The sequence below is a fragment of the Carettochelys insculpta genome, chromosome 1 (assembly GCF_033958435.1).
Source record: "Carettochelys insculpta isolate YL-2023 chromosome 1, ASM3395843v1, whole genome shotgun sequence".
NCBI lineage: Eukaryota > Metazoa > Chordata > Testudines > Carettochelyidae > Carettochelys > Carettochelys insculpta.
In genome coordinates this window covers 153,288,466-153,315,376 of record NC_134137.1, presented here as the reverse complement: position 1 = coordinate 153,315,376, position 26,911 = coordinate 153,288,466, and the positions used below count along the sequence as shown (strand labels likewise).

Here is a 26,911-nt window from a genome sequence, read left to right as displayed (position 1 = left end):
ACCGTTCTTGTAACAAATTTATCCTTAACCTCCTTACAGTTTCATCCTTTTCCTTTTTCTTTCTTGCTTTCTTTAGTTCAGTATAATACTTCATTTGAGCTAATTACTGTGTTATCCATCTTCTCTGTGTCCCTTGAAATATTCATGCCTCAGTCTTACCCTTCTATGATACAGCCTCCTCTTTTCTAACTAGCACAAAGGAGTTGTTTTTAACCTTGCCAAATGATGATACCACCTGAGTCCAGATTGACACACATGCATCTTTAACAACCGTTAAAAAAATAAATAAATAAATCCAACCTTTCCTTTTTTTCCAACTTTCTGTGTGTGGCCTCTGAAGAGGAGAGAATTTTGTGCATTTAAATTCAGTGTCAGTCAGTTAGTGTAGGGTTTTCATGGAGACCATTTCTAAAAGCAGTCTAGCTCTTGACACTGTGTTTGTTTCTGCTACGAGCTAGGGGTGGAATTCCACCTGTTCATGTACACACTTTTGTTCTCTCTCTCCTGGAGCTAAGATGAGTATGAACAGCAGTGTAACCAGGGTAGCACCAGTAGTGAGAGCAGAGACACAGATGAGCCATGCCGAGTACATATGCTCCCAAAACTCATATTCAGCATGGTTCAGCCCTGCCGTCACTATCGGCTGAACTTCTGAAATCCGGGATGCTCTGGTCCTGCAACATCTGGACCGGAGAGCCCCAGTGGCTGAGAGCCCTGGTGGCTGAGAATGGGAGCGAGCTGGGAGTCCGGCAATGGGGGCTGAGAGGCATTGGCAGCTGGCATCAGCTGGGGAGCGGGAGCTGCAGCCAAGGCTGGAAGCCAGTGGCAGCCAGTGTGCAGGGACCTCAGCCAGGACTGAGAAGGTGGCAGCAGGTGGGGAGCACTAACCTCCTCCGGTCCAGCAAAATCCGTGGCTCAGGACCACAAAGTTCCAGAGGGTGCTGAACCTGGAGGTGCAATGTGTATTGTTACTGATGCTACCCTGTGCCATAGCTGTATTGCTCTTTATAGTCCTGAGTTTATTCTATTATATATACATAAGCAGAGGAGTCACCGACCTTGTGGTATAGACGTAGCCTGTACTTATGTACATTCTACCTTCCAGAAGGGCCCCCACATTCAGCCACAAAACATTCTTCATTCATATTTCCATCCTGAGTTACAACCAAATGTCATATATCTACTATATATGTGAGAGAGTTTGTCTGTATGTCTGTCTGTGTGTTCAAAAACGCCTCCTAAATAGTAAGAGCTAGGATCACCGAAATGGTATACAGCTTCCTCTTGTGCCAACTTAAAGCATTGCAAGGGTTTGGTTGTTGCAGGGGGCAGGTGGGGAAGAAAGGGGTTGAAGCTTCTCCTCCCCTATATTTGTTGCTTGCTGTTCTCTTTCCTTGTTGTCTGGGAGCGAGGGAAAAGTGCACAGTTCGTTATATTGCTCACTCTGGCTGAGGGGGTGGGGGGCAGGAGGCAGGCAGGCTGTGCACTTGGCTCTCGTTCCTTGACAGAGACACGAAAGGGAACAGCAAGTGGTTGGGATGAAGAGGGGCTCAGGGCAGGGGGCTGGGTGTGCGAGGGGCTTAGGGTAGAGGTTCAGGGTGCAGAACTCAGGATTTGGAATGAGGGAGGGGCTCAGAGTAGGGGGTTGGTGTGTGAGGGAAGTGCAGGTTTCGAAAAACACAGTCATTTAAATAAAACACATACATTTTCCTTTTCCCAAAAAACAAACACACATACACACATATATATATTATTATGGAGTTACGATCCGAGCAGCACTAGGTAAATTTGGTGGTTCAATATAAAGTAAAGACTTGTATGTCCCAAATATTGGAGTTGCATGAATTTGGACCGAGACAAATTCCTGTAACATTGAAGAATGAAACAGCAGCCCTATAAAGGACACAATTTTTTAAGCATAATTTTGGAGAGCTCAGTGAAAACTTGTGTTGAGCCATGTGATGGCAATCAAAAATGCAAATAAAATATTAGTTGGTAGAAAGGAGATAAAATAATTCCAAAAGTTTTATTAAAATGATGACATTTCCTAAATGTTGGTGTTCAGTAACACAACAATCAACCTGCCTCAAAGATATAAAAGAAATAGGCGGGGTTCAGGAATGGGACAGCAGTGGCATGGAAACAATTCTGGATGAGTAGACAATGAAACTCTTTAGTTGAGAGAGAAAAATTTATGAATGGTTCACAGTGAAAGAATAATAGCACCTGATTTACCTTTTTTGGACTAGGGAACATTTAATGAAACTGAAAGGTAACAAACTTAAAACTGATAAAGGAAATGTATTATTTTTCAGTGCCCTTCACACATGAAACTAGACAACATAAAACTCAGGCCAAGAGATGTGATTTAAAAAAAAAAAAAAGAGAGACCCTGTGGTGCTGACAACAGCTGTGGGCCTGGGGACAAGATTGTGGGGGGCAGCTCCCAATCCCCAGAAGATGCGGGACCAAGGGAGGAACGGGGGGTTAGGTCAGTCAGCCCTGTGCCCCTCCACCCTCCCAGAGCCACATGTGGAGCAGCAACACAGTGCTCTGCAACATTTCAAAAGGGCCCAGAGCTCTGGCTGCTGCCACTGCTACTTCGGCAGCAGCTGGAACTCCAGGCCCCTTTGAAATGCTGGGCCCAGGGGCGATCAGCAGGCCTGGACACTTATGTGAATAAGAACATCCACTCTACATGTGGACAAAGACTGAGTGAAATGATAAAAAGGAGCTTATTCCAGCAGAAGGAGCAGGAAAGCTCCCGGAGGCATTCTGCACCAAGAAATTAAAAAATCAGCACACAATGTTTTAAAATTCTGCAAAATTGTGCCCATTTTATTTGTCAGAGTAGCACAGCGTAACCACGTTAGTTCTTCTTCGTGTGATTGCTTGTATCCGTTCCAAGTTGGGTGTGCGCGGGTGCATGTCCAGTTGCTGGAAGCGTTTTGCCCTAGCCAGTAGCCATAGGGTCGGTGCAGCCACCCCTGGAGAGGTACAGATATGGCGAACAATATATGCACTGCCCTACCCTTCCCCTGCTCAGTTCTTTCTCACCATGCTGCTGGTTGTTGGAGCTCTTGCTTGCTCTGTTCAAATCATTAGCTACTAGCCTATTGTAGTGTAAATAGTTCTTGAAGAAGTGTAAATAGTTTTAGTATTTGATAGTTAGTCTTAGTATTTTAACTAAGAATTGAGACGGGGCTTTCCATCCCCCTCGGCGCTGAGGAATGCCTGGTTCTCCAGGCTTTAAGACTTGTTCAAAATGCGGCAAACGTAAGCCCAAAAGCAACCCCCATTCAGCCTGTTTGATTTTCTTGGGGGAAGGGCACTTAACATGATCGCTGTCCAATTTGTAAGGCCTTTAAGCCCAGAACTTTGAAAGATAGGGCCCAATTCCTTAAAGTCCTCTTAATGGAGGTGGCTCTTAACCCTCAAGCGTCTCCAGCAGGAGCAGAGAGTGGCGCCTCCTCGTTTCAAAGTGCACAGGCGCTATCAACCACGGTGCTGCCTACGGACTCCCAGCACCGGGAGCAGGTGCAGGCACCATCGCCGCCTTGGCACCACAGGAGTCAATCGCCGGTGCCAAAGAAGAGGAGGAGGCATGAGACTCATCGCTCTCCGAAGTCAAAGCAGGGCAGCCTCAAGTTCAAGGCTCCAGCATCCACTGTGAAGGGCAGGAGGCATGTAAGTTGAAGCTGGTGTGGAGAGGGAGCCCACAGGCACCGGACTTGTCCTCAATTCTGGAGGCGTTTCTAGTGGCACGAGGACTTCTTCAGATGATGGTGCTGGGTCCTTCTCCATATATGGAGGACAGGCGCCACAGCACTGAAACAGAGCAATTGGGGCTCATGGACATGACGCCGGCATCGACACTATATCTAGTGCCGCGTTCTCCAGTGCTGACCCAGCAGACTGTGGGCCAGTTTCAGGTGCCCTATGCTCCAGCACCAGCACCGCCCTTGGTGCGCATAACTTTGGCACCAACTCCGACCGATGGCCCCACTGTGGTCATCTGCCTCTGAATCAGCATCAGAGTCAGACTCCTTCTACTCAACTCCAGACGTAGCGGAAGCTCAAGAAGGTTGCACTATAGTCGTCGTAGGCACCGTAGTCGTCACTCAGACAATACGGGCTGGCCACTGGCTTTGCAAGTGACTCAACAGTGGCCCTTCTGGACCCTGTGGGCATTTCACAAGACACAGGGCTAGACTGTGGGAGTGCCTTTAATGGTGCTGGGGGCCCCCACCGATACTGCACTCGGCACTGTCGGCATCACTGGGTGCCCCACCACCAGAACAAAGACAGGCAGTGGTGGTCATTGTGGAGCCGCCTGCCTCTACCTAGTCAGCATCGACCTCGTCATGTCATTGGTGCTGTCTCGGTGGGACTGGACCCCTTAGGTGCTGGCACCATCTGTAATTGTACCTCTGGTGCCAATGGGGCAGGCACCAGCCCAGGCACTGGCACCAACTCAAGTGCAGGGAGCAGTACCGGTGCCATTTGTGCCACCTGTTGTGGGGTTTGCTGGCCAGCTGGTGCCTGTGCCAGCTCCACCTCCGGTGTTCCCCAGTTTGCCCATAGTTTCCCTGGGGTGGGGGGGCCAAGTCCCTGAGCAGGTCACTACTGCCCTTCTTATCCAAATGGAGGTGCAAGTCTTATCATCGTCTTCCTCCTGGGATGAGGCGGTGGTGAGGTCATTGGCCTCACCTGTATTGGAGGATGGCAGGGCTTTTCAACAGCTCCTTAGGAGAGTGGCCCAAAACTTGGGGGTGCGAGCAGAGGAGGTCCGGGATGAAATGGATCCTGTCATGGACATGTTGTTTTCTGCAGGCCCCACCAGGGTGGCTCTGCCCATAATCAACACATCTTCCACTACAGCTAAAACGGTTTGGCAGACCCCTGCTTCCACCCTTCCTACAGCCCATAGGAATGAGAGAGACGGTACTTTGTCCCATCCCAGGGCAATTAACATTTGTTTACCCCAACCCCCCACCTGACTCCCTGGTAGTGGATGCTGCTAACCGCAGCGAGTGCTAAGGGTTCCAGGGTCTCTCCCTGAAAAAAAGAGAAGCTAAGCACTTGGGCCTCTATGGCTACGTCTACACGTGCAGCCAACATCGAAATAGTCTATTTCGATGAATAACGTCTACACGTCCTCCAGGGCCGGCAAAGTCGATGTTCAACTTCGACGTTGCTCAGCCCAACATCGAAATAGGCGCAGCAAGGGAACGTCTACACGTCAAAGTAGCACACATCGAAATAGGGATGCCAGGCACAGCTGCAGACAGGGTCACAGGGCGGACTCAACAGCCAGCCGCTCCCTTAAAGGGCCCCTCCCAGACACAGTTGCACTAAACAACACAAGATACACAGAGCTGACAACTGGTTGCAGACCCTGTGCCTGCAGCATAGATCCCCAGCTGCCGCAGAAGCAGCCAGAAGCCCTGGGCTAAGGGCTGCTGCCCACGGTGATCATAGAGCCCCGCAGGGGCTGGAGAGAGAGCATCTCTCAACCCCCCAGCTGATGGCCACCATGGAGGACCCAGCAATTTCGACGTTGCGGGATGCGGATCGTCTACACGGTCCCTACTTCGACGTTGAACGTCGAAGTAGGGCGCTATTCCGATCCCCTCATGAGGTTAGCGACTTCGACGTCTCGCCGCCTAACGTCGAAGTTGGTGCCGCTACTTCGAAGTAGCGTGCACGTGTAGACGCAGCTTATGGGAGGAAGGTCTATTCAGTGGGAGGGTTGCAATGAAGAATTGCTATCCAGTAGGGTCTGGTTAGCAGGTATGCCTATAATACAGTCAGTGCCCTTTCTAGGTTCTCTGAGATGGTGCCACCTGAAGCCAAGCAGGACTTCACAGTGGTGGTGGTGGGGAACGAAATGGTTTCAAGGGCAGCCCTGCAGGCAGCACTGGATGCTGCGGACACTGTCACAAGGGTTATGACTTCCGGAGTGGCAATGCACAGGGGGATTTGGTTGCAGGTTTCCAGCCTGCCTCATGAGGTCCAGCAGACAATCCAGGACCTCCCCTTTAATGGCCCTACCCTATCTTCAGATAAGACAGAAAAGACTGCATAGTCTGAAAGACTCTAGGGCCACCCTCCATTCCTTGAGCCTGCATACACCTGCCAACCAACACAGGCATTTTAACTCCCATCCTCAACGAAGATATTTTCCACAGCCACAAAGGGATGGTGGTAGAAGGCAGAACAGGATGGACAGGCACTGTTTAGGCCAGCAGCCTCAGGGCCACCAAAAGGACCCACAGGGCTCAAGCCTCAGGTTTGATGGCATGGTCGGGAGCGTCGGGCCAATCTCACCCACTCCAGCATCCCCACTTCTTTTGTTCTGCCTGTCTCACTTTTACCATACGTGGTGCAGCATCGCCACAGTCCAGTGGGTCCAGCATGCGGTACGGAGGGGATACACCATTCAGTTCTCTTCATATCCCTCTTCTCAACCCCCTTCCCTGTCCCTCTTCAGGGATTCCTCTCATGAGATACTGTTACAGCAGGAACTGTGATCCTTCCTGGGTTCTGGGGCTATAGAAGAAGTTCCTCCCAAGTTCAGGGGACAGGGGTTTTATTCCTGGTATTTGCTAATTTCAAAACCAAAGCAGGACTTGTGACCCATTCTGGACCTAAGAGATCTCAATGAGTTCATAAAAAAGATAATGTTTTGTATGATCTCCCTAGATTTCATACTCCCAATGCTGGAGCTGGGGATTGGTTCGTGGCTCTCGGCTTACAAGATGCATATTTCAATCTATCCTGCTCACAGGAGGTTTTGCAGGTTTGTGGCAGACAGAAACCATTATCAGTTCACAGTCCTGCCTTTTGGTCTGTCTGCGGTCCCAAGGGTCTTCACCAAATGCATGGCAGTAGTAGCAATGTACCTGCGCAGGCAGGGGGTGCAGCTGTTCCCGCACCTGGACAACTGGTTGGTCAGGGGTTGTTCCAGGGAGCAGGTGCTTCAGCATGTACAGTTGATCCATCAAACTTTTGTGAGCCTCGGTCTCTTGATCAGCAAGGCAAAGTTGGTGTTGCTCCCATCTCAGTCAGTAGAGTTTGTAGGGGCACGACTGGACACCAGGTGTGCCAGGGTGTTCCTGCCAGATGACAGGTGCAGGTCCATGGGGGCCATCATCCGAGACATCCTGGCAGTTCCCACCACGACAGCCAGGTGCTGCCTGCATTTGCTGGGTCACGAGGCAGCATGCACCTTCGTGGCACAGCATGCCAGCTTAAGGGTGGGCCTTCTACAGCTGTGGGTATCATCGATGTATTGCCCTGTAAGAGTCAGTTTAGACTTGGTGGTTATGGTGCCGACACAGATTCCATCGACCCTGCACTGGTGGCTGGATGAGCAGATCGTCCTCACAGGAGTCCCTTTTGACCCTCAGCAGCCCTCCGTTTCCCTAGTAACGGATGCTTCAGACCGGGGTGGGGAGCACACTTGGGCCAGCTACAAACCCAGGCTCTTTGGAGTGTTTCAGACCTTTGGCTCCACATAAATGTGAGGGAGTTCAGGGCCATCAGACTAGTATGTGTGACTTTCAAGGCCAATCTGATGGGACATTGTGTGTCAGTCAGTACAGACAACACAACAGCAATGTACTATATCGACAAAGGGGGGGTGCGTGCTCCTCTCCCCTGTGTCACAAGGCCATGATGCTCTGGGACTTCTGCGTACAGCTCAGCATCATGCTGCAGGCGCTTTTCCTGGCAGGTGTTCACAATTCACTGGTAGACCAACTCAGCAGGTCCTGTACGGATCTCGAGTGGTCTCTCCACCCGGAGGTCGTTCATTCTATTTTCTGGAAGTTGGGGTATCCCCAGGTGGACCTGTTCGCCTCCCACCTCAATTCGAAATGTGGGATGTTTTGTTCCTACCGCAGTCAGAGCCCACGGTCCTGGCAGACACCTTCAGTGTCCCGTGGTCGGGCAGGCTGATGTATGCGTTCTCTCCAATTTTGCTAGTCCTCAGGGTCCTCCTCAAGATCCACTCAGAAGGGGCGCTGATCATCTTCGTGGCACCAGCATGGGCATTTTGGTGGTATCAGCACTAGTACTCACCCTTCCACAGCTGTAAATCTGCAAACCGATGACATTGCCGATCCGGCCAGACCTGCTGACGCAGCAAGAGGGGAGACTGCAACATCCCAATCTCCAGTCACTGCACCTCATGGCATGGATGCTCTGTGGCTGAGGGACCGGGAGCTGGCCTGTTCAGATCCCCTAAAGGAAGTGTTGTTAACTAGTAGAAAAAGCCTCCATGAGGGTGACTTATTTGGCTAAGTGGAAAAGGTTTTTGGTGTGGGTGTCTCACAGAGGGATATCTCCCTCGCAAGCCCCCAGGGGTCGTATGTGGTGTATTTGGAGCAAGTGCCTATCCTGGACATCTGTAGGGCAGCCACCTGGTCCTCAATTCATATGTTTACAGCACATTACGCTTTGACGCCGCACACACAGGAAGACGCTGCGGTGGGCAGGGCTGTCCTGCAGTCTGTTTTGGGGCTCTGATCCCACCTCCTAGGCATTGGCTTGTGTTCACCCATCTGGGAATGGACAAGAGCAGCCACTTGAAGAAGAAAAGACAGTTACTTGTCCTGTAACTGGTGCTGTTCGAGATGTGTTGCTCATGTCCATTCCAAAGCCCTCCCGCCTTCCCCGCTGTTGGAGTAGCCGGCAAGAAGGAATTCAGTATGGGGACGGGTGTCGGGTGGTGCATATATTGGTCACCATATTGGCACCACTCTGGGGGGCGTCTCACCGATCTTATGGCTACTGGCTAGGGCAAAAAGCTGCCAGTGACTGGGCATGTGCCCGCGCACATCCAACTTGGAATGAACATGAGCAGCACATCTCGAAGAACACCAGTTACAAAACAGGTAACTGTCTTTCATTTATTTTGCTAATTTATTTCAATATACCTGTCAATGAGCTTGTGTGTAACGATATAAACACGCACGCAAACATTCCCTCGGGAGTACAGAGCTGAAGAAACTCCTGTGACAAACCAGCTCCAAATTTCTCTGTCTCTACCTTCTCCCCCCCAGAACCCAGCTGCAGCAGGGAGGGTCATGCACCTGCAACCCTTCTCCCTCAGAAATACTCGTACCTTTCCCCCACCCAAGCCCAGCTGTGCCCCCAGCCAGACACTTTTCTCCTGCTGCCCCAGAGCCCAGGTATCCAGAGAGAGAAACAGCCTGAGATTCAGTCCTATGGTCATATAAGGTTTCCTGTGTGCACTGCCCTCTCCTTCTCTCAGGGCATGCAGGGGGGCGCGTTGTGCCTGTCAGAAGCCCTCTAGCTTCCTCCCCCTTCCCCAACAGCTAGTTCTGTGTACAAACTGGGTTTTACTGTGTCTAGTGGCAACCAAGAGCACTGCAGCCTACTGGGGGGGGCGGGGCAGGAAGAGAAGGAAATTCTGGGTGCACATTGATAATTTCTGCAAAATTCTGCGTTGCAGAGTGCCACAGAATTCCCCCAGGAGTACAAGAGGAATGAAAGTGTGTGATAATATGATGAGGCAAAATGGGGAATAAAGGAGATGCCAAAAGAACACTTGCTAGAAGGCAAGAGGAAGCCTATAAAGTTGTCTGAAACTGTGTGTGTCAGGAAATGGCAAGAAGCACAGAAACGTTTAAAATGATAATCTCGGTATGGCCGTCTGTTAATGGACAGGGAAGTTGACAAAGTTAGATAGCATGGCAAAAAGAGAGAATTCTTTTTAATTTCTCAATTGCCAGTGGGTATTGATTATTTCAAGTGTTTATCACTTTCAGGATTCTTCCCCAGGTCAGTAATACTTAGCACTTTTATATCTTGTTCATCTTCAAAGAATTTGAAACCATCAGCTAATTTTCATAACATCCCTGTGATGGTTGGAAGATAAGTGTTGTTATTTTATATTGTGGATGGACAAGGACACATTAGGCTTGCCTTAATCAAGTGAGTAGCTCTGCTGCATTCAGTGAGACTACTTACTTGAGTAAACAAGCAGGATTTTGTCCTAATTGACTTGCCATAAGGCATAAGCCATAGATGGAGCAAGTTCTAGGGCCCCCAACTCTGGCCATTGGATTATTTCTCAGATCAGTGAAGCATGTGGTCATTTTAAAACATTGTTCTCTTGCCAGTTTTCTTCTGTTTACATTTGATCAGCTTGTATGGACAAGTCATCATTTCTTCCAAATTTATTTGGGCCCAGCCATAGCCCTCCTGGGAACTGACAGGCCTCAACCTGTTCAAGTATCTGCATACTTCATCCTATGAAACATACTGTTTCCTCTAGGACATTTCATATACTAAGTATTAAAATAAAAATGGAAAAGTGAACCCAATGATAATTCTCCTTAGGTTGTCTTCTTCCAGATCTGGCCTGTATTTACCAGTACAGTAGAACCCCAAGATAAGCGCACTCAACTTGCATGTATCTTGGGTTAACATGACTTTGAGTGGTGGGGAGCTGGTGCCTGGCTCCAGGCTGCCACCCCTGATAGGAGCAGGGAAACTGATCAGCACAGCAGTACTGTCAGTTTCCTCTTTCCTGTGAGCAGCTGGCAGCCCAGAGCCAGGCTCTCCTCTACCTGCCACTCACAGGAGACAGGCAACTGAGCAGCACTGGTCAGTTTGCCGGTCTCTGGGAGTGGTGGGGACCTGGGAACCAGGCAGCAGCCTGGCTTAGGGCTCTCCTGCACTGGTGGGAGCTGGGAAACTGACTTGCGATGTGCTGGTCAGTTTCCCAGCTCACACCAGTGCAGGGGAGCCAGGAGCCAAGCTGCCGCCTGGTTCCTGACTCCTCCCGACTTGCACAAAATTTGAGTTATGCAAGGTTGCTTGCCCAGGAACGCAACTGTCGCATAAGTTGGAGGTCTAGTATAGTCTCTGGCTTCTGTTGCTAGTCAAGCTTACTAACTATGGCTCACTCCTGCAGTTTGATCCAGGTGGGTGGATCTTTATATCTGTGCAATATGCCCCTCAAGCCAGAGGGATTCTGTATGGGCTCAGGGATCTTCATGGATCAAATTTCAGGATCAGAATCATAATGGCCTGCTCCTGAGCTCTCTTTCTGGATGTGTGCCCGCCCCAGCCCCTCTCCCTAGAAGACCCCACTGGAAATACCCCATTCACTAGTTAATTCCTTGTTAATGTTTACATTTGTAGATCCGTCAGCTAGCCAGTTTTTTAATCCCTTTAGTATGCTACCTTCATCTTCAATCCAACGTTGTCTTGACTGAGGGAGGGGGAAGAAGAAAGTAAAGCCACATATTGAATGTTAGATCTACAACATTTACAGTTGACCTCCTTCAGAGATTGTCAGCTATCAGAAGGCACTTGCACTGAGACAAGCCACAGGCTGAACCTCTCTCATCTGGCTACATCTGGCATGGTTTTAGTTAGCCAGACAACCACTTATGGGTGTGGCCAGCCTTCCCATGGTTCCATGAAGTTTGTTTACAACCACCAGTCCTGGCTCTCAGTGTTCTGCGCTCTTATTTAGCTGTAATTTACCTCTAAATTTCTAAGAGCCCAATAAGCAGTGGAAGTGTTAGTATTGTCTAGCAACATTACTGACTTCCTGTAGTCCAGCAAATTCTCTTGCCCAGCACTGGTCAGGTTCTGAGGCTGCCAGATTAGAGAGGTTCGACCTGTACTTTCATAGCTGTGTTGACTTCACTGATGAGGATATTCAGACTTAGTAGTAAAACTGACACAAAGGCAAAGCTGGGTTGGTTCGTGCACTACAAGTAAAGAAAGGACAATGTGAACCAAACTGGGGGAAGGATGTTAGAGCTGTTCATTTCTGACTTTAATGTCAGACTTCTAATGGGTAGCATGGTCTCCTGATTCATGAACTACTGAGAACCTGACTTCTAAAGGAACAGATTGTTCTCTTCCCTGCTCCCTTTACGTAGAGTTAGATGTGACCTCTGACTGGCACCACTGAGAAATCTAGATTTTTTTTTCCCTTGTGTAGTTTAAAGCTTTATGGGTTGTATGGTACAGCAGAACATGTATCTTACCTGCCCTCGCGTGAGCTGAAATAACTGCAGATCTCCACTGGCATTTCCTGCACATACTTCTGCCATGCAGGGGTCATTTTTTCTCCTCCAAAGTGGCAGATTTGATCCACAAACACCAGAGAATCCTCAGAATCTTTGAAGGGCTTGTGCCTCTGCCTTGGTGTTTGCCCTTGTTCCGCTTCCTCTGGTGCCATGTCAGCACAGCTTCTGCAAAAGTGATGCTGCGTAGGAGGGCCCAGGATTATAACCTCACTGCATGGTGTGAGAAAGGAGGTGCAGCATTGATGGTTGGGCAGGAGGTTTTTGGGAAGAAATGAAGGGCTGTGTTGGGAGGTGGGTGCTTGACACAGCCCTGCAAATCCTTGTGCAGTGACCTGTGGAGCTGTGAGTAGAGTCCTGCAAATCCATGGATATGCACAGACAAGTTTTGCCAATCAGATGCAGATACAAATTTTTGTATCTACTCAGGGCTCTACACATTTGGGCTCAGCCTTTATTAAAGAGAAAAAAGAAGAGAAACATGCTTCAGATAATGACCCCTACTAGCATCTTGGAATAAAAGAGGAATCCTAGAGGTGTTAATTTATGGGTCACTTAAATAAACTGCCCAATCAATGCAATGTTCCTTTTTTTAATATTTTTGACTGGTACCGAATATGAAATGTGAAAACTTCAGCATAAAAATTCTTATGGCTGATACCAATTTTGTTTAATAGCTGTTTCTTGGTCACTGTGCAATAATTCATTTTTACAGTTCATTTGTAGGTTTTATATCAAATATCAAAGCAATATTACTCACATTTTCACTCCATTGTATGATACGCAGTTCTTCTGTCATATTCCTCAGAGTAGATCAAGAGATTGAATTGCTTATAACTATGCTCCTTCCCTGCCAAGCTCTCTAATATAAAACTGTCATCATCCCTTAATCAGAATATAATTATTATTGTGGTAATGGTAAAAGTGATGACTCGGCCTTAGTTTTATGACTGGTTCTCCTCCTATCACAGCAAATAAAACAGAGATTTGCCAGAGATGTGTTGTGAAATGGAAATGGTGATCCAAGAAATTGAGAAATAGGGTCACTGGTTGGCAGATGATGTGTAAAGAAAAGGGATGAAAATATAGGGATGGTTTTAGCTTAGGATTGAACATTAACACATGCTAACGCTCATATAAAAGCTAAACGGGTTTCTCTGTGTACCTGAGATACTTGATTTATTTTTATATATTTGGTGCCATTGGTGTGCATGATATTTTTTCTGTGGATAAAACGGGGTCATTTCCCCAAGTAGTTTACGTTCTAACTCAAATGAAATTTGGACACAAAGAGAGAAGGGGAGTGAACAAAGCACAGCAAAAACAAAACAAAGAAAAAGGGGAAAGTGCTATCAATAGGCTCTGCTTAGAGAGTGGACTATGAAGATGATGTTTGGATACACAATTTGTCCCTCCCCCATGCAGCCTTATCTACAGTAGGGGCATATCTGTAACTGGAACATCCCATTTTGATAAGTGATTTTCCATGAAAATTAGGTTCCCGATTGCCTACATCACTTCTGGAAATAGAGGTTTGATACCTAAATCATGCAAGTGCTGTGTCAATGTTACCCTGGGAGAAGGGTTAGATCTGAAAACATCTTAGATATCTAGCTTTTAAAAAGGACTTTGCATCTAATGTAGATGGGTTAAAAGTGTGCTGGCTATTTGTGATCTATTGTGGGCTCTCCACTAGGATCAACATGACCAGCTCACACATTTTTAAACTCTATTAATTCTAGGTGCAAAGTCTAGATTTTAAAAAAGTTCACTCACTGGTTTCTAAATGTGAATTATTTTCTGAGTATACACATAGTCTTAGAAGAATTGCCTGAGTGCCAGTTAGATGCTTTTGTGAAACATCTCACAGAAGGTATGTTTGAAGGGGTGATTCAAATGATTGCAGGAGCAAGGTTGTACAGCACCGCAAAGATGAGAATCAAGTGGAAGCTGAAAGGAAGCCAGTGGAAGAATTTCAAAAGTCACTGCTTTTGATACTGCTAAAGTAGCAGAACACGCAATGTTTTCAGCATATGAATAGTTTGGACCAGAATGCCATGAAGTTGCAGTAATCAAAGTGATAGATGACTGTGTCCATGCCTGTTTTCATTTGTCACTGCTAAAGGAATGCTTAGTTTACTTTAAAGTCTTTTAACATAGAGAGAAGATGAATGGTTTATTTAATGGATGTAATTAAAATCAAATTGCAAGAATAATTATCACGCTATATGTGGAAGGAGAAGAGAGAGGAGTCACATGATGCCAAGATTGCAATTCTGGAAGATATGGGGAAAACAATACCATTATTAAAAATGGCAAAAGAAGAGTCTAGGATGGCAAGTCCCACTGTATTCATATGTAATTACTCACTGGCCGTGTCTACACTAGCCAAAAACTTTGAAATTACCATGCAGATGGCCATTTCGAAGTTTACTAATGAAGCTCTGAAATACATATTCAGCACCTCATTAGCATGCGGGCGGCCGCAGCACTTCACAATTGACACAGCTCGCCACCGTGCGGCTTGTCCAGACGGAGCTCCTTTTCGAAAGGACCCCGCCTACTTCGAAGTTCCCTTATTCCTATGAGCAGATGGGAATAAGGGAACTTCGAAGTAGGCGGGGTCCTTTCAAAAAGGAGCCCTGTCTGGACGAGCCACGCGGCGGTGAGCCGCATCAATTTCGAAGTGCTGCGGCTGCCCGCATGCTAATGAGGCGCTGAATATGTATTTCAGCACTTCATTAGTAAACTTCGAAATGGCCATTTGCATAGCCATTGTGGAGTTTTTGGCTAGTGTAGACACAGCCACTGAGAGGTAAATTTTCAGATAATACTTAAATGTATAAGCAGTCACTTGTGTGCACAAAAGACAAATTTGTTCATACAAAATTGGGTAAATTCAGGTTTTTTCATGCAATAGTTTGTGCCCAGGGCTTTAAGTACAAATTTTTATGAATAAGACCATAGTACTTAGAAACTTTTATTCTGTTCATATGGGCTACGTCTACACCAGCCAAAAACTTCGAAATGGCCATTTCGAAGTTTATTAATGAAGCACTGAAATGCATATTCAGCGCCTCATTAGCATGCGGGCAGCCGCGGCACTTTGAAATTGATGCGGCTTGCCACAGCGCAGCTCGTCCAGATGGGGCTCCTTTTCGAAAGGACCCCGGCTATTTCAAAGCCCCCTTATTCCTATCTGCTCATAGGAATAAGGGGACTTCGAAGTAGCCGGGGTCCTTTCGAAAAGGAGCCCCGTCTGGACAAGCTGCATCAACTTTGAAGTGCCGCAGCCGCCCACATGTGAATGAGGTGCTGAATATGTATTTCAGCGCTTCATTAGTAAACTTCGAAATGGCCATTTGCATGGCCATTTCAAAGTTTGTGGCTAGTGTAGACACGGCCATGCAGTGATATTCCAGATTTTGCAAGGCTGTGTTATCCTCCTTACCATTGCACAAAGCCAGGTTCCTGGGCATATTTCCTATTCTGATGGGATGATTAGCTTGGGCTTCATAGGATAGGTGGGAGAGGTGACAGTGCATATCTTTTTAATTGCTGCTTCTCAGGGGCTTTACATGTGGTTAACTCTGAATTCCTCACCAATCTGTGAATGCATTTCCTAAATATAGTAATGGTAAATATAAAGCAATATTCAAATAGAGTCTTGCAAATAAAAATTGATTAATTTCGAATTTACTTTGTATTTATGGAGTTGATAGAAATGTAAAGGTTAAGCCAGGAAACAATTTATATTGAGTGTTTATTTCTCCTCATTAAATACTAAGTAGAGTCCTCAAAGATTTTTGATAGTTTAATTCTAAAGTTAAAAAAAAATTACAAAAAGAGACTTTGTTCCTCATAACTTGCGGATCTTTGCCCATAAAAGCTTATGTTCCAAAATATTTGTTAGTCTACAAGGTGCCATAGGACTTCTTGTTGTTCTCGAAGATACAGACTAACATGGCCACCTCTCTGATACTTCCTTGACATGTTAACTAAAGATATTTGAGAAGGAACAGAACTAAGGGTGGGGGAGGACGGGTTAAGCACATGCTAATCACCTGTGCTCAGCTATGCCAAGAAAAGGAGACTCTGCCCTCAGATCCTAGCAGTAGATGTGCATGGGGATGTACCGTCTGCACAGGCTTCCCATTTGCTCTAGTTCCTGGAGAATCTTCCCCAACCCTTCAGGCCTTCTGACTCCGTAAGTTTTTTAGGATAGGAGGGGCTACTAAGTTTCTTTTGGATTTTTCTTTCTCACTTCCTCTGATATACAGGGCACAGCAATGTAAGTTTCTCCAAACAGACAAAAAGAGGTTCCCTGCTCTGACCCCCAGAAAAATATTCATATATACTAAAAGGCTGGTTGAGAAGATTGAGAAATCTGTCCCTTCTCATATGGAAAAGCTAATTTAACCTAGAGATGTCTATTGAATTCTCTTCTATGTTCAAGAGGAGTAAGCAAAATCTGGGCTGTAATTTGTATGGGACTCATAGGCATGGTCTTGTGAAACTGCATCTCACTGATCTTCCCAGAGCTTTAAATAATCAAGCTATTTTCACACATCAGTGTTGTCTCTCTCTCTCTCTCTCTCTCCCCAAAAAACCCCTTTTATGCTTAAGGTCCAGTATTCTTTTAAATGTGAGTAATCCATGCAGAGGGATAAAAATCAGCAAGAACAGTTTCCTTCTGATCCATTCTTTGGGGCCTCAATGCTGTCATGTATGGCGCTGATCAAAGTAGTCAGTGAATGGTCTAGATCAAACATGGTAAATCTTGAGATGTGCTGTAATTCTTCTTGCTTTACCTTGATGTACAGCCTTTTCATTATAAAATAAGATACTGTTGAAATGATCCAATATAGACCTCTACTCATATTAGCACATTTAATTAAGCTATAGCTTTTGCTCTTAAACTGTCTGGAAAATTGTTTTCTGGTTTTATAAGCAATCAGATGGGTCAGTAGGTGCACATGGTTTATACATGGGCAGTTACCCAGATTAGACATGAAATTGCTGTTGAGAAAAAGTCCGTATTTAGTCTAGTCCATGATACTATGTGACTTTTCTACTGTCTGTTGGGTATGTTCTTAAGCTTTGTAAAATAGAACTTAGTGCAAGCAGACTTGAATGCTCACAGAGAATCCTATAGGATCTGATCTGGTTACTTGTATTCAAGTGGTTCTAGTGTATTTGAAACAAAGGTACGGTTCCATTACTTCAGCCTGCATGGCATAGAATCGTAAGTATACTGCTGCTCTAGCTATGCCATCAAAGTTGACATACAGACATTGTAGTTGTCTTAATTGCATACACATGGCATCAGCATTTAAATGCTGTATTTGCGGAAGATTTAGTAATGTGGTGGACAGACGGATGAATGGATAGATGGGCACGCACAAAATAATGCATTTCACCTAAAAACTACAGGCCTCTATTGGGTGATTTAAACAAGAAACTCCACTGGCTCATCCAGTAGAGGAACTGATAACCACACAAGCCAGCCCTGACATTCCATCTCCTAAAGGTAGTGATGTGGGTGGGGGAAGTACATATATAATAAACTCAAGCCCCCCCCTTCCCTCACACACAAGCCTTTTAGTCTGAGGTACCATGTCAAAGCCTACAAGGCTTTGCCTAAGCCTACAAGGCTTAGCAAATGTGCGTTAAGATAGGCCTTCATTCTAAATCCACATGTAATTAATGTTGTGTGTGATTTTAATCTCCTCCAACCCCAGGACAGTTACAAAGATGTATCCACAGTCTCCTAAAAATGTTAAACAAAATCCTGCATCTCCTGTGAAGCACCGTGTCTCCTCAAATCTCAACCAGGAGATTCCTAAAAAGAAAGCAGACAAGGAGAAAGAGAACAGCACTAGCAACAGATCACATCTGTCTGCCACTGAAGAGTTTGTGGGCCAAGCAGTTGTTGAGAAACCTCTCCCTTCTGCAGGGAAGACCGAAAGCAGTGAAGGTGGGTTTTACTGCAAGGATATACTAAAAGCTGCTGCAGGTACATGATGCTTTTAAACAAGGGCATTTTTCTCTTTTCCTAAAGTTGCTTGTAAATCTGAAGTGTGCAGTAGCTATTGAAATCACTGATTATATAATTTCCACATTAATTATGCACCAAAAATGCAACATGACATACTCAAACTGAGAATTCCCATTAATGCATCTCCTGGACAGAGATTTTCAAATTAGGAGACTGGCGTTAGTCATTTTCATCAAGGGAAGCACAAAGGCGCATGGTTTTGAAAATCAGGTCTGTTGTTTACATGTGTGTGTAGTTTGTTTGTTTGTTTTTATAAATACGTTGGCCATTTTGGATTAACACTTTTTTCTTTACTATCCTCTTGGTATCAAAATGCTCAATTAAAAAAATCCTTTTTATTCCATTTCTGTTTTTCATGCTAACAAGATGTTTCAGATTCAGCTGTGCTAGTCATTTGAAGTTAACAGTCCTTAGAAAAATAGCTCTTTGGGTGCTCCTTACACTTAAACCAGGTTTTCAAAACAACTTTTCTTCCTTTTACTCTGAGGAAGGGCTCCATCTGAGCAAGTTTGGGGATCATCGATAGAGATAGTAGATGCCACATTTACAGGTCAACTATCATGCAGACTGCTCCTTCCTCCTGCAAATATTTTCTACTTATTCCTGTTAAATCTCTACAGCAGTTATGATTTAAAACACTTCACCACACAATGAAGTTATGTTTATAGTAATCTCATTTATATGCCTTTATCAGCTACTTCATATTGCTGACAACTTTATAGATATGTACAAAATAAAGACCTTGCCCTAAGGATTTTCCAGCACATGAGGGACATAGAAAATTACTTGTAGGAGGATGTTGCGGGATGGGAAACAAAAGTCTACAGTAAAAAGATAGCGTGCTTATTGAACACACATGATAATCGCTGTGTGTGTTCGAGGGCTTGCCAACAGGGGGGCCCAAGGAGGGCAGTTGCATAGTAGCCCAGCCTTTCAAAGAGGCCAGGAGTGCCAGCCATTGCTGCTGCTGCTTCAGCAGCAGTGGTGGTTTCAGGTTCAGGCCATTTTGAACTGCCTTGGCTGCTCTGCTCTGCTGTGGGGGGGAGAGGGGGAGAGGCAGTCAGCATCACAGTGGGTGGTAGGAAGGCTGGCTGCACTAGGACTTACCTCTTCTGCCCTAGACCCTGCCTCTTCCATGGGGCACAGGCGTGGGCCCCCCTACCACTTTACCCCAGGGCCAGATGTGACTGTCAAGCCCCATTCTGTGTGTGTGTGTGAGAGAGCAAGCGCTGGCTGGGAATTTGGAACTTTTGGGGAAAGTGTGTGTGTGTTGCTTTGTGTTGCCTTTTTCCCCCCCTTTTCTTTTCCTGACTCTCATTCTAACCACAATGGGCCAGCAGGGAAGCTCACAGCAGGAACTACTGATGCAGAAGAAGCTACAAAAATTCTGGCAGAGAAAAGACGGCAAGCTCGTTTACAGAAGGAACAAGAAGAACAGGAGAGACAGGAGAGAGAAGAGCAAGAGAGGTACGTCCATCATTTGAAAAAAATAGTGGTGATTGTGGTTAGCATCCAGAAGCCCCTTGCAAAAAGTACTATAGAAACACTTGGGCTGTGTCTACACTTGCATTCTTCTTTTGAAATAGGTATGCAAATGAGGGAAATTGAAAATGCAAATGAGGTGCAGGTTTGCATATCTGGCACCTTATTTGCATATGCTTCTTTTGAAAGAAGACCAGTGTAGACACTGCTCTTTCGAAAGTAAACTCCATCTTTGAAAGTTTCCTTCTTCCCTTTTTTTAAATGGGAAAAAGAATACTTTCGAAGATGGGGTTTACTTTCGAAAGAGCAGTGTCTACACTGGCTTTCTTCTTTTGAAAGAAGCTATTTTGAAATAAGAATATGCAAATAAGGTGCCAGATATGCAAACCTTTGCCTCATTTGCATTTCTGATTTTCCTCATTTGCATACCTCTTTCGAAAGAGGAATGGAAGTGTAGACACAGCCGTAGTGAGATAGAATCAATATCGCAAAGAGCTCATTCTGTCAATGGGAGTTGCTGGGAGCTCAGGAATTTTGAAAATGAAGACAGCTACTCAGGATCCGAAGCTTAGTCCTTCATTTTTAAAAAAAAAAAAATGTACTCAAATAAGTAATTACTTAAGTCTTTTTGCATTAAGTGCAATAGAAATTTGCAATTTTTAGCTCTGTAGGAGGCCTTGTGTTCCTCATGCTTCCCCACTTTACACTGTCCAGCAGAGCTAAAGTGTCTGTCCTTCTGGCCCTGGAGTGATATTGCTCCTTCACAACTGATAGCAGGAGTCACTGTCAAGCGTTAAGGTGCCATAACAGATTCTTTCCCTTACCTTGTTTCCCTGTAGCTGAGTATGAAAATTTTGCAGTTCTCGTAGCTGTTTCTAGCCTGAACTGATGTATGAATTTTCAGGTCAACTATCATGCACACTGCTCCTTCCCCCTGCTTCCTTATTGAACCATTAAGCATCCTGCAGTTGCTAGGCTGCCTGGCTAAAATTGCACAGGGAGAGAAAGCGCCGAGGACAGCCATGTAGCCCAAGGACTTAGCACTGGATGGAAGGATTAGCGCCCCACTCTGCTGTCCTCCTTAAGGCTTACAGATGCAAAGCAACGTGCAATCTCCTCTGTTAAGCATGTCAGGCTGAATTTTAAAAACCAGTTTATTTGGAAAAGTATGAAACGTTAAGCAGTTCAGTAGAGTTGAGAGGGATACCCCTATCTCCAAATGTTCTGTGGAGCTAATATACATAAGCTTCTGTACACCTGACCCACTTTGTGCTCAGTACCCTATAGTATTGTTTCTGGACACATGCATGCATGAATTGAGCAGGACATGCAAGTGAATTAAAACAGAGTCCGGGATGGATTTAAGAAGCAGGCCACAACTTAACAATGAGGAAGGGAATTGTGTACTTCCTGTTCCCCCTGCCCTTCTCTTCCCTTCCCCACCTGATCCCATGTCTCTTATATGAGGCATTTAACTGAGGGGTTGTAGACCTTGCATCATATAATCGATAACTGGAGAAAGAAATGTCTCCGTTTACCCATACAATACAGTGCACTTCTGAATCTCACCACCTTCTACTCTAAATGTTTGGTCTGCACAGACATGAGGTTTCCCTTTTCCCCAGAGATGCAAGGACCACCAGCAAAACCTTAAGTCTCTCTTACCTCGGGAGCCTGGCTCTTTTATCCTTTTGCAACATTGGACACCAGCTGCAAGTTGTGACAAACTTACAATTCCTATTAATACCTAGCATTTAATTTCCAAACCCTATTTCTTTTTACTCTACCTCCATGATGCTTATATGAGGCATTTAACTGATGGGTTGCATGAGTAGGATGAAAAATTGAACCACTAGGCCTCTGTTTGGCCCAAGGGAATATCTTTTTCCTGATCCCAAAATGGGACCTGTCAGACTCACAGCATAGCCCAAACACAGCTCAGAAAGCTTATGACGGAGACATTATCTGGTATGTGCTTTCCCTTCCTTCTGTGGCTGTCAGTGTTTTCACCAAGAGAAGGCACTGGTGTGGTCAAACATAACTGTGTTTCTCAGGTGGAATGGGGTTAGGAGAGACCATCATAAGGCAAAAATGTGAATAAGGGTCCTTTTTAATTACTCGGAGATTGAAAAATATTAGTTCCACATAATGTAGTTGCAATGGCAAACACATTTCTTGTGCTGTCCTACTTTAGTTACATCAGTGCTCAAATGGAAATGTTATTCCCACGAGAACAGAAGTTACTCACCTGTGTAGTAACGATGGTTCTTCGAGATGTGTCCCTGTGGGTGCTCCACGGTAGGTGTCGGGCTCGCCCCGGCACCGCAGCTCGGAAATTCTTCAGCAGTCTCCGTCGGGTCGCGCATGCGCCGATGCGCGTCGGCTCTTCGCATGCTTACGGTCATGTGCACGATCCGGTCCCCGCCAGTTCCTGATCAACCACTCCGGACGTCTCTGAAAAACACGAAACAGAGCTCCGAAGTGGGGAGGAACAGGTGGGTAGTGGAGCACCCACGGGGACACATCTCGAAGAACCATCGTTACCACACAGGTGAGTAACTTCTCTTTCTTCTTTGAGTGGTCCCCGTGGGTGCTCCTCAGTAGGTGACTACCCAGCAGTAACCCCTCCCCGAAAAAGGAGGTGGGTACCTGATTTATGTGTAGCTTGCCCGTGAAAGGACTGCTGTCGACACGCATGTATCCTCATCAAGCATCCTGTGCATGGCGTGGTGCTTGGCGAAGGTGTCATAGGAAGACCACATCGCTGCTCTGCAGGTGTCTCTCAGCGCGATTCCCTTGAAGAAGGCCGTTGATGCCGCCATCGCCGTAGTGGAGTGGGCCCTTGGCAGAACTGGCAGAGGAATCTTGCGAAGCTCGTAACACAGTCTTATGCATGACATGATGTGATTTGAAATCCTCTGCGAAGACAGCTCTTCCCCTTTTGACCTGGATGCAATGGACACCAGGAGTCTGTCCGTTTTCCGGAAAAGTTTCGTTCTATCGATGTAGAAGGCCAGTGCCCTTCTTACGTCCAGTAAGTGCAACCGTGCCTCTTCGCTTGAGTTGTGAGGCTTAGGATAGAACGAGGGCAACACGATTGGTTCGTTGATATGAAAATCTGAAGAGACCTTTGGAACGAAGGCTGGGTGCAAACGTAAGACCACCGCCTCTTTTGAGAATATCGTGCATGGTGGTGTGGACATTATGGCTGCGAGCTCGCTCACTCTGCGAGCTGATGTGATTGCCAGGAGGAAGGTCGTTTTAATAGTAAGTAGTCGAAGAGGGACCGTAGCCAATGGTTCAAAGGGCGGTCCCGAGAGGGTGTGTAAAACTAAGTCTAAACTCCATGACAGCAGTATTGGTTTCCGAGGGGGATACAGATTTACCAACCCCTTTAGGAAGCGTGAGACAACAGGATGGGTAAATATGGTTGATCCATCCTCTTCATGCCGAAAAGCTGATATAGCCGCCAGATGAACTTTTATAGAGGATAGAGAGAGTCCCTTTTTGTTTGAGCTGTAGCAGATAGTCCAGAATCATAGGTATAGTGGCTTCCTGGGGTGTCAGCTGCCTGGAAGAGCACCAATTGGAAAAACGCGACCATTTGTGTTGATAAGTCTTTCTGGTGGAAGTCCTCCGACTACATTCAAGGACTTGTTGCACTCCCTCTGAGCATGTAGTCTCTAGGGCGCCGAGCCATGGATTAACCATGCTTGTAGCCAGAGTCTTTGCGGGTGCAGTATTGACCCCCGAGCCTGTGTGAGAATGTCCGGTACTGTTGGTAGGGGAAACAGCCAATGCTGTGTTATGTGTAGAAGCAATGGGAACCATTATTGCCAGTCCCAGGTTGGGACTATGAGTATCATGCGTGCTCTCTCCCTTTTGGCCTTCTCCAAGACATTGTGTATGAATGTCGTGGGAGGGAATGCATAAAGTAGAGGGCCCTTCCATGGGATCATGAAGGAGTCCCCCAAAGACTCCTGTCCCATGCCCGCTCTGGAGCAGTATCGGGGACATTTCTTGTTGTCGCGAGTGGTGAACAAGTCGATTTGGGGGAAAACCCCATCTGCGGAACACTTGGTGAAGCAGGTCTGAACGGATCTGCCACTCATGTGTGGGCGCAAAGTGTCTGCTGAGCTGGTCCGCCTTGACATTGTGGACACCTGGTAAGTATGACGCTTTTATGGTTATATTGTTGGCAATGCACCAGTTCCACAGTCGGACCGCCTCTGCACAGAGTGTACGAGACCTGGCTCCCCCCTGCCAGTTTATATAAAACATGGTGGTGGTGTTGTCGGTATTTACACCGACTATTTTTCCGCGCAGATAATTCCGAAAATGCCTGCGCGCATTGAACACTGCTCTGAGTTCTAATATGTTTATTTGCAGTGTCTTCTCTGCGGCGGACCATAAACCTTGAGTGGTTTTGTTGTCCATGTGTGCCCCCCATCCCGTATGGGAGGCATCTGTTGTAATGAACACAGTAATTTGTGGTTGGCGGAAGGGCACCCCTGTTAGTAGATTCTTGGGGTCTACCCACCATGTTAGTGACCTTCGTGCCTTCGTTGTAAGTGACACCATCTTGTGAACGGTATGGATTGATGGTTTGTATACGGTTGCCAACCAATGCTGCAATCCCCGCATGTGCAGCCTGGCGTTTTGCACCACAAACGTGGTGGTCGCCATATGCCCCAGTAGTTGTAAGCACGTTAGGACTGGGGCTGTATGTTGTTAGTTGTACTAGAGACTCGATGGCACGAAAACGGGCATCAGGCAAATATGCCCTTGACATGACAGAGTCTATCCGAGCCCCTATAAATTCTATATTTTGCGTGGGGTCAGTCTTTGACTTTGAGAAGTTGATAATGAGGCCCAGTGAGGTAAATGTGTTAGTGGTGATGTGTATCATCCGTAATACCTCTGCCTGGGAAGCTCCCTTTAGCAGGCAATCGTCCAGATACGGGAAGATGAAAACGCCCTGTCTGTGTAGGTATGCTGACACAACCGCTAAGGTCTTGGTGAAGACTCTGGGTGCTGAAGAGAGACCGAAGGGAAGGACTCTGTACTGAAAATGATCTGTGCCGACAATAAACCGAAGGAAGCGCCTGTGCACTGGATGAATTGTGATATGAAAATACGCATCTTGTAAGTCGAGGGCTGCAAACCAATCTCCGTCGTCTAGTGCCGTGATTATTGAAGCCATCATAGTCATCTTGAAGCGCTGTTTGCGTAGATATTGGTTGAGTGCCCATAGATCCAAAATGGGCCTCTACCCTCCTGTCTTCTTCTCTGTCAGGAAGTACCTGGAGTAGAAGCCTTTGCCTTGAAATTGCTCCGGTACTCTCTCCACCGCCCCTATGAATAGGAGGTGGTCCACCTCCCACCTTAATTCCGGTAGGTGAGAGGGGTCTCTGAGAAGGGGTGCAGTGGGAGGATTTGGTGGAGGTAATGATTGGAAGGGGATCGTGTATCCCGTGTTTACAATCTCCAATACCCACTTGTCCGAAGTGATGTTTTTCCATTGTGGGTAGAACGGCTTGAGTCGGTGATGGAACATGTACTGAGATTGGCACTGAGGTACGGTCTTGGTTTCGCGACCCTCGACATACCCGTCAAACCTGCTGTCTTGTATTTTGCCCTGAGGAGGCGTTGCCTTGTTGAGGTCGACGTCTAGGGGCTTTGTAATGTGGTTGTTGATGACATCCCTGATCATACCCCCGTTGAAAGTGGGTACGTTGCGGTTGGTAACCATAACGGCGTTGTTGAGGATAAAACTTCTTCCTTCTGTATGGTGGGGTGTATATCCCCAAAGTCCGAAGTGTCGCTCTGGAGTCTTTGCTAGAGTGTAAGACTGAGTCGGTTGATTCGGCAAATAATTTTATTTTGTCAAAGGGAAGGTCTGCTATTTTTACTTGTAGCTCCTTGGGAATGCCGGAGGTGCGAAGCCATGACTCCCTGCGCATTACAACCGCAGTGGCTACGGCACGGGCCGCTGTGTCTGCTACATCTAATGCAATCTGGACGCCTGCTCGAGAAGCCACATAGCCTTCTTGTACAATTGCCTTAAGGATCGGCTTCTTATCCTCCGGGAGGAAGTCCATGAGGAAAGTAAGTTTGGAATAGTTGTTGAAATTGTGGTTCGACAAATGGGCAGCATAGTTAGCCATGCGAAGCAACAGGGTAGATGATGAGTAGGCCTTTCTGCCGAGGAGATCCAGTTTCTTTATATCCTTGTCCAGTCCCCTGGATTTATACTGGGACGTTTTGGATCTATGCTGAGAGGATTCGACTACTAGCGAATTTGGCTGTGGATGACTAAACAAGAATTCCATACCTTTAGCAGGAACGAAGTACTTTTTGTCTGCCCTTTTGTTGGTAGGAGGAGTGGAAGCTGGAGTTTGCCATATATTAGTGGCTGCCTCCATGATTGCATCGTCCAATGGTATAGCTATTTTAGAAGAGGACGGGGGCCTGAGGATTTTAAGAAGCTTGTGGTGTTTCTCCTGCACTTCCGCCACCTGAATGTCCTGAGATTGAGCTACCCTTTTGAACAGCTCCTGGAATTGTTTTAGGTCATCTGGGGGGGAAATGTCCCCAGGAACCACCGCTTCGTCTGGAGAGGATGAGGAGGCATCACTGTGGTATCTCTCCTCCAATTCCTCGGGATCCTGGCTGTATTGATATGGTTGCCCTTTTGAAGCTTCGAGGTGAGGCTCAAAATCTTTTGATCCAGCCTCTGATTGGGAAACTTGCGGTGTTCCCCCAGGTGGAAGCTGTGCACTGTGGCGTTGAGGAGGAGTAGACGGAGATCTATGGTGAGATGCCGACCTCCTATGTTGATGCCCCGTATAATGGTGGCGGTCATAGTAAAAGGGACAGGGGCCCGGTGATGGGGACCTGGACCATGACCCAAAGATGTAAGGGTGATGCAGCGAATGCTGTGACCGTCGAGATGACACCGACGTATGGGGAGAGCCTCTGTGAGAATACTCATAGGGGTCTCTGCTAGATGATGGAGAGAAGCGTGCAACTTCGTGAGATGGACTTTGGAGAAAAGGAGATGGACGTCTGTGGCAGGCTGAAGGTGTTGCTGCTCGTCAAACCTCCGGTGGGGATCGTGGCGATAATGGCAGCGCAATTACCTCAGGGGAGGGACTGCGGTGCCAGGTCTTTGCTTTAGCTTTTGCTCTTTCAGGCATTACTGGTGGTCTTATCGGTGCCGGCGGGCTCAGCACCATAGCAGGTGCCGTGCTAGTTTCCACTGCCCCTGGTGCCATCGTTCCCGGTGCCACTC

General features: G+C 46.7%; 1 protein-coding gene across 7 annotated transcripts in view; it reads left to right on the top strand.

The window, feature by feature from the left end:
- The window catches only part of MAP7D2 (MAP7 domain containing 2), a 174,171-nt gene that overhangs the window by 128,383 nt on the left and 18,877 nt on the right, over nucleotides 1-26,911 (top strand). For 6 of the 7 annotated variants that reach the window (XR_012643837.1, XM_074983371.1, XM_074983366.1 and 3 more), the window contains 2 exons: nucleotides 17,819-18,054; nucleotides 19,473-19,602. Coding sequence is in view for 6 of the 7 variants with exons in the window: in XM_074983371.1 (XP_074839472.1) it covers nucleotides 17,819-18,054; nucleotides 19,473-19,602 (366 nt within the window). In the remaining variant the exon portion in view is untranslated. The remainder of the gene's footprint in view (nucleotides 1-17,818; nucleotides 18,055-19,472; nucleotides 19,603-26,911) is intronic. The other variant, XM_074983368.1, reaches the window with a different exon arrangement.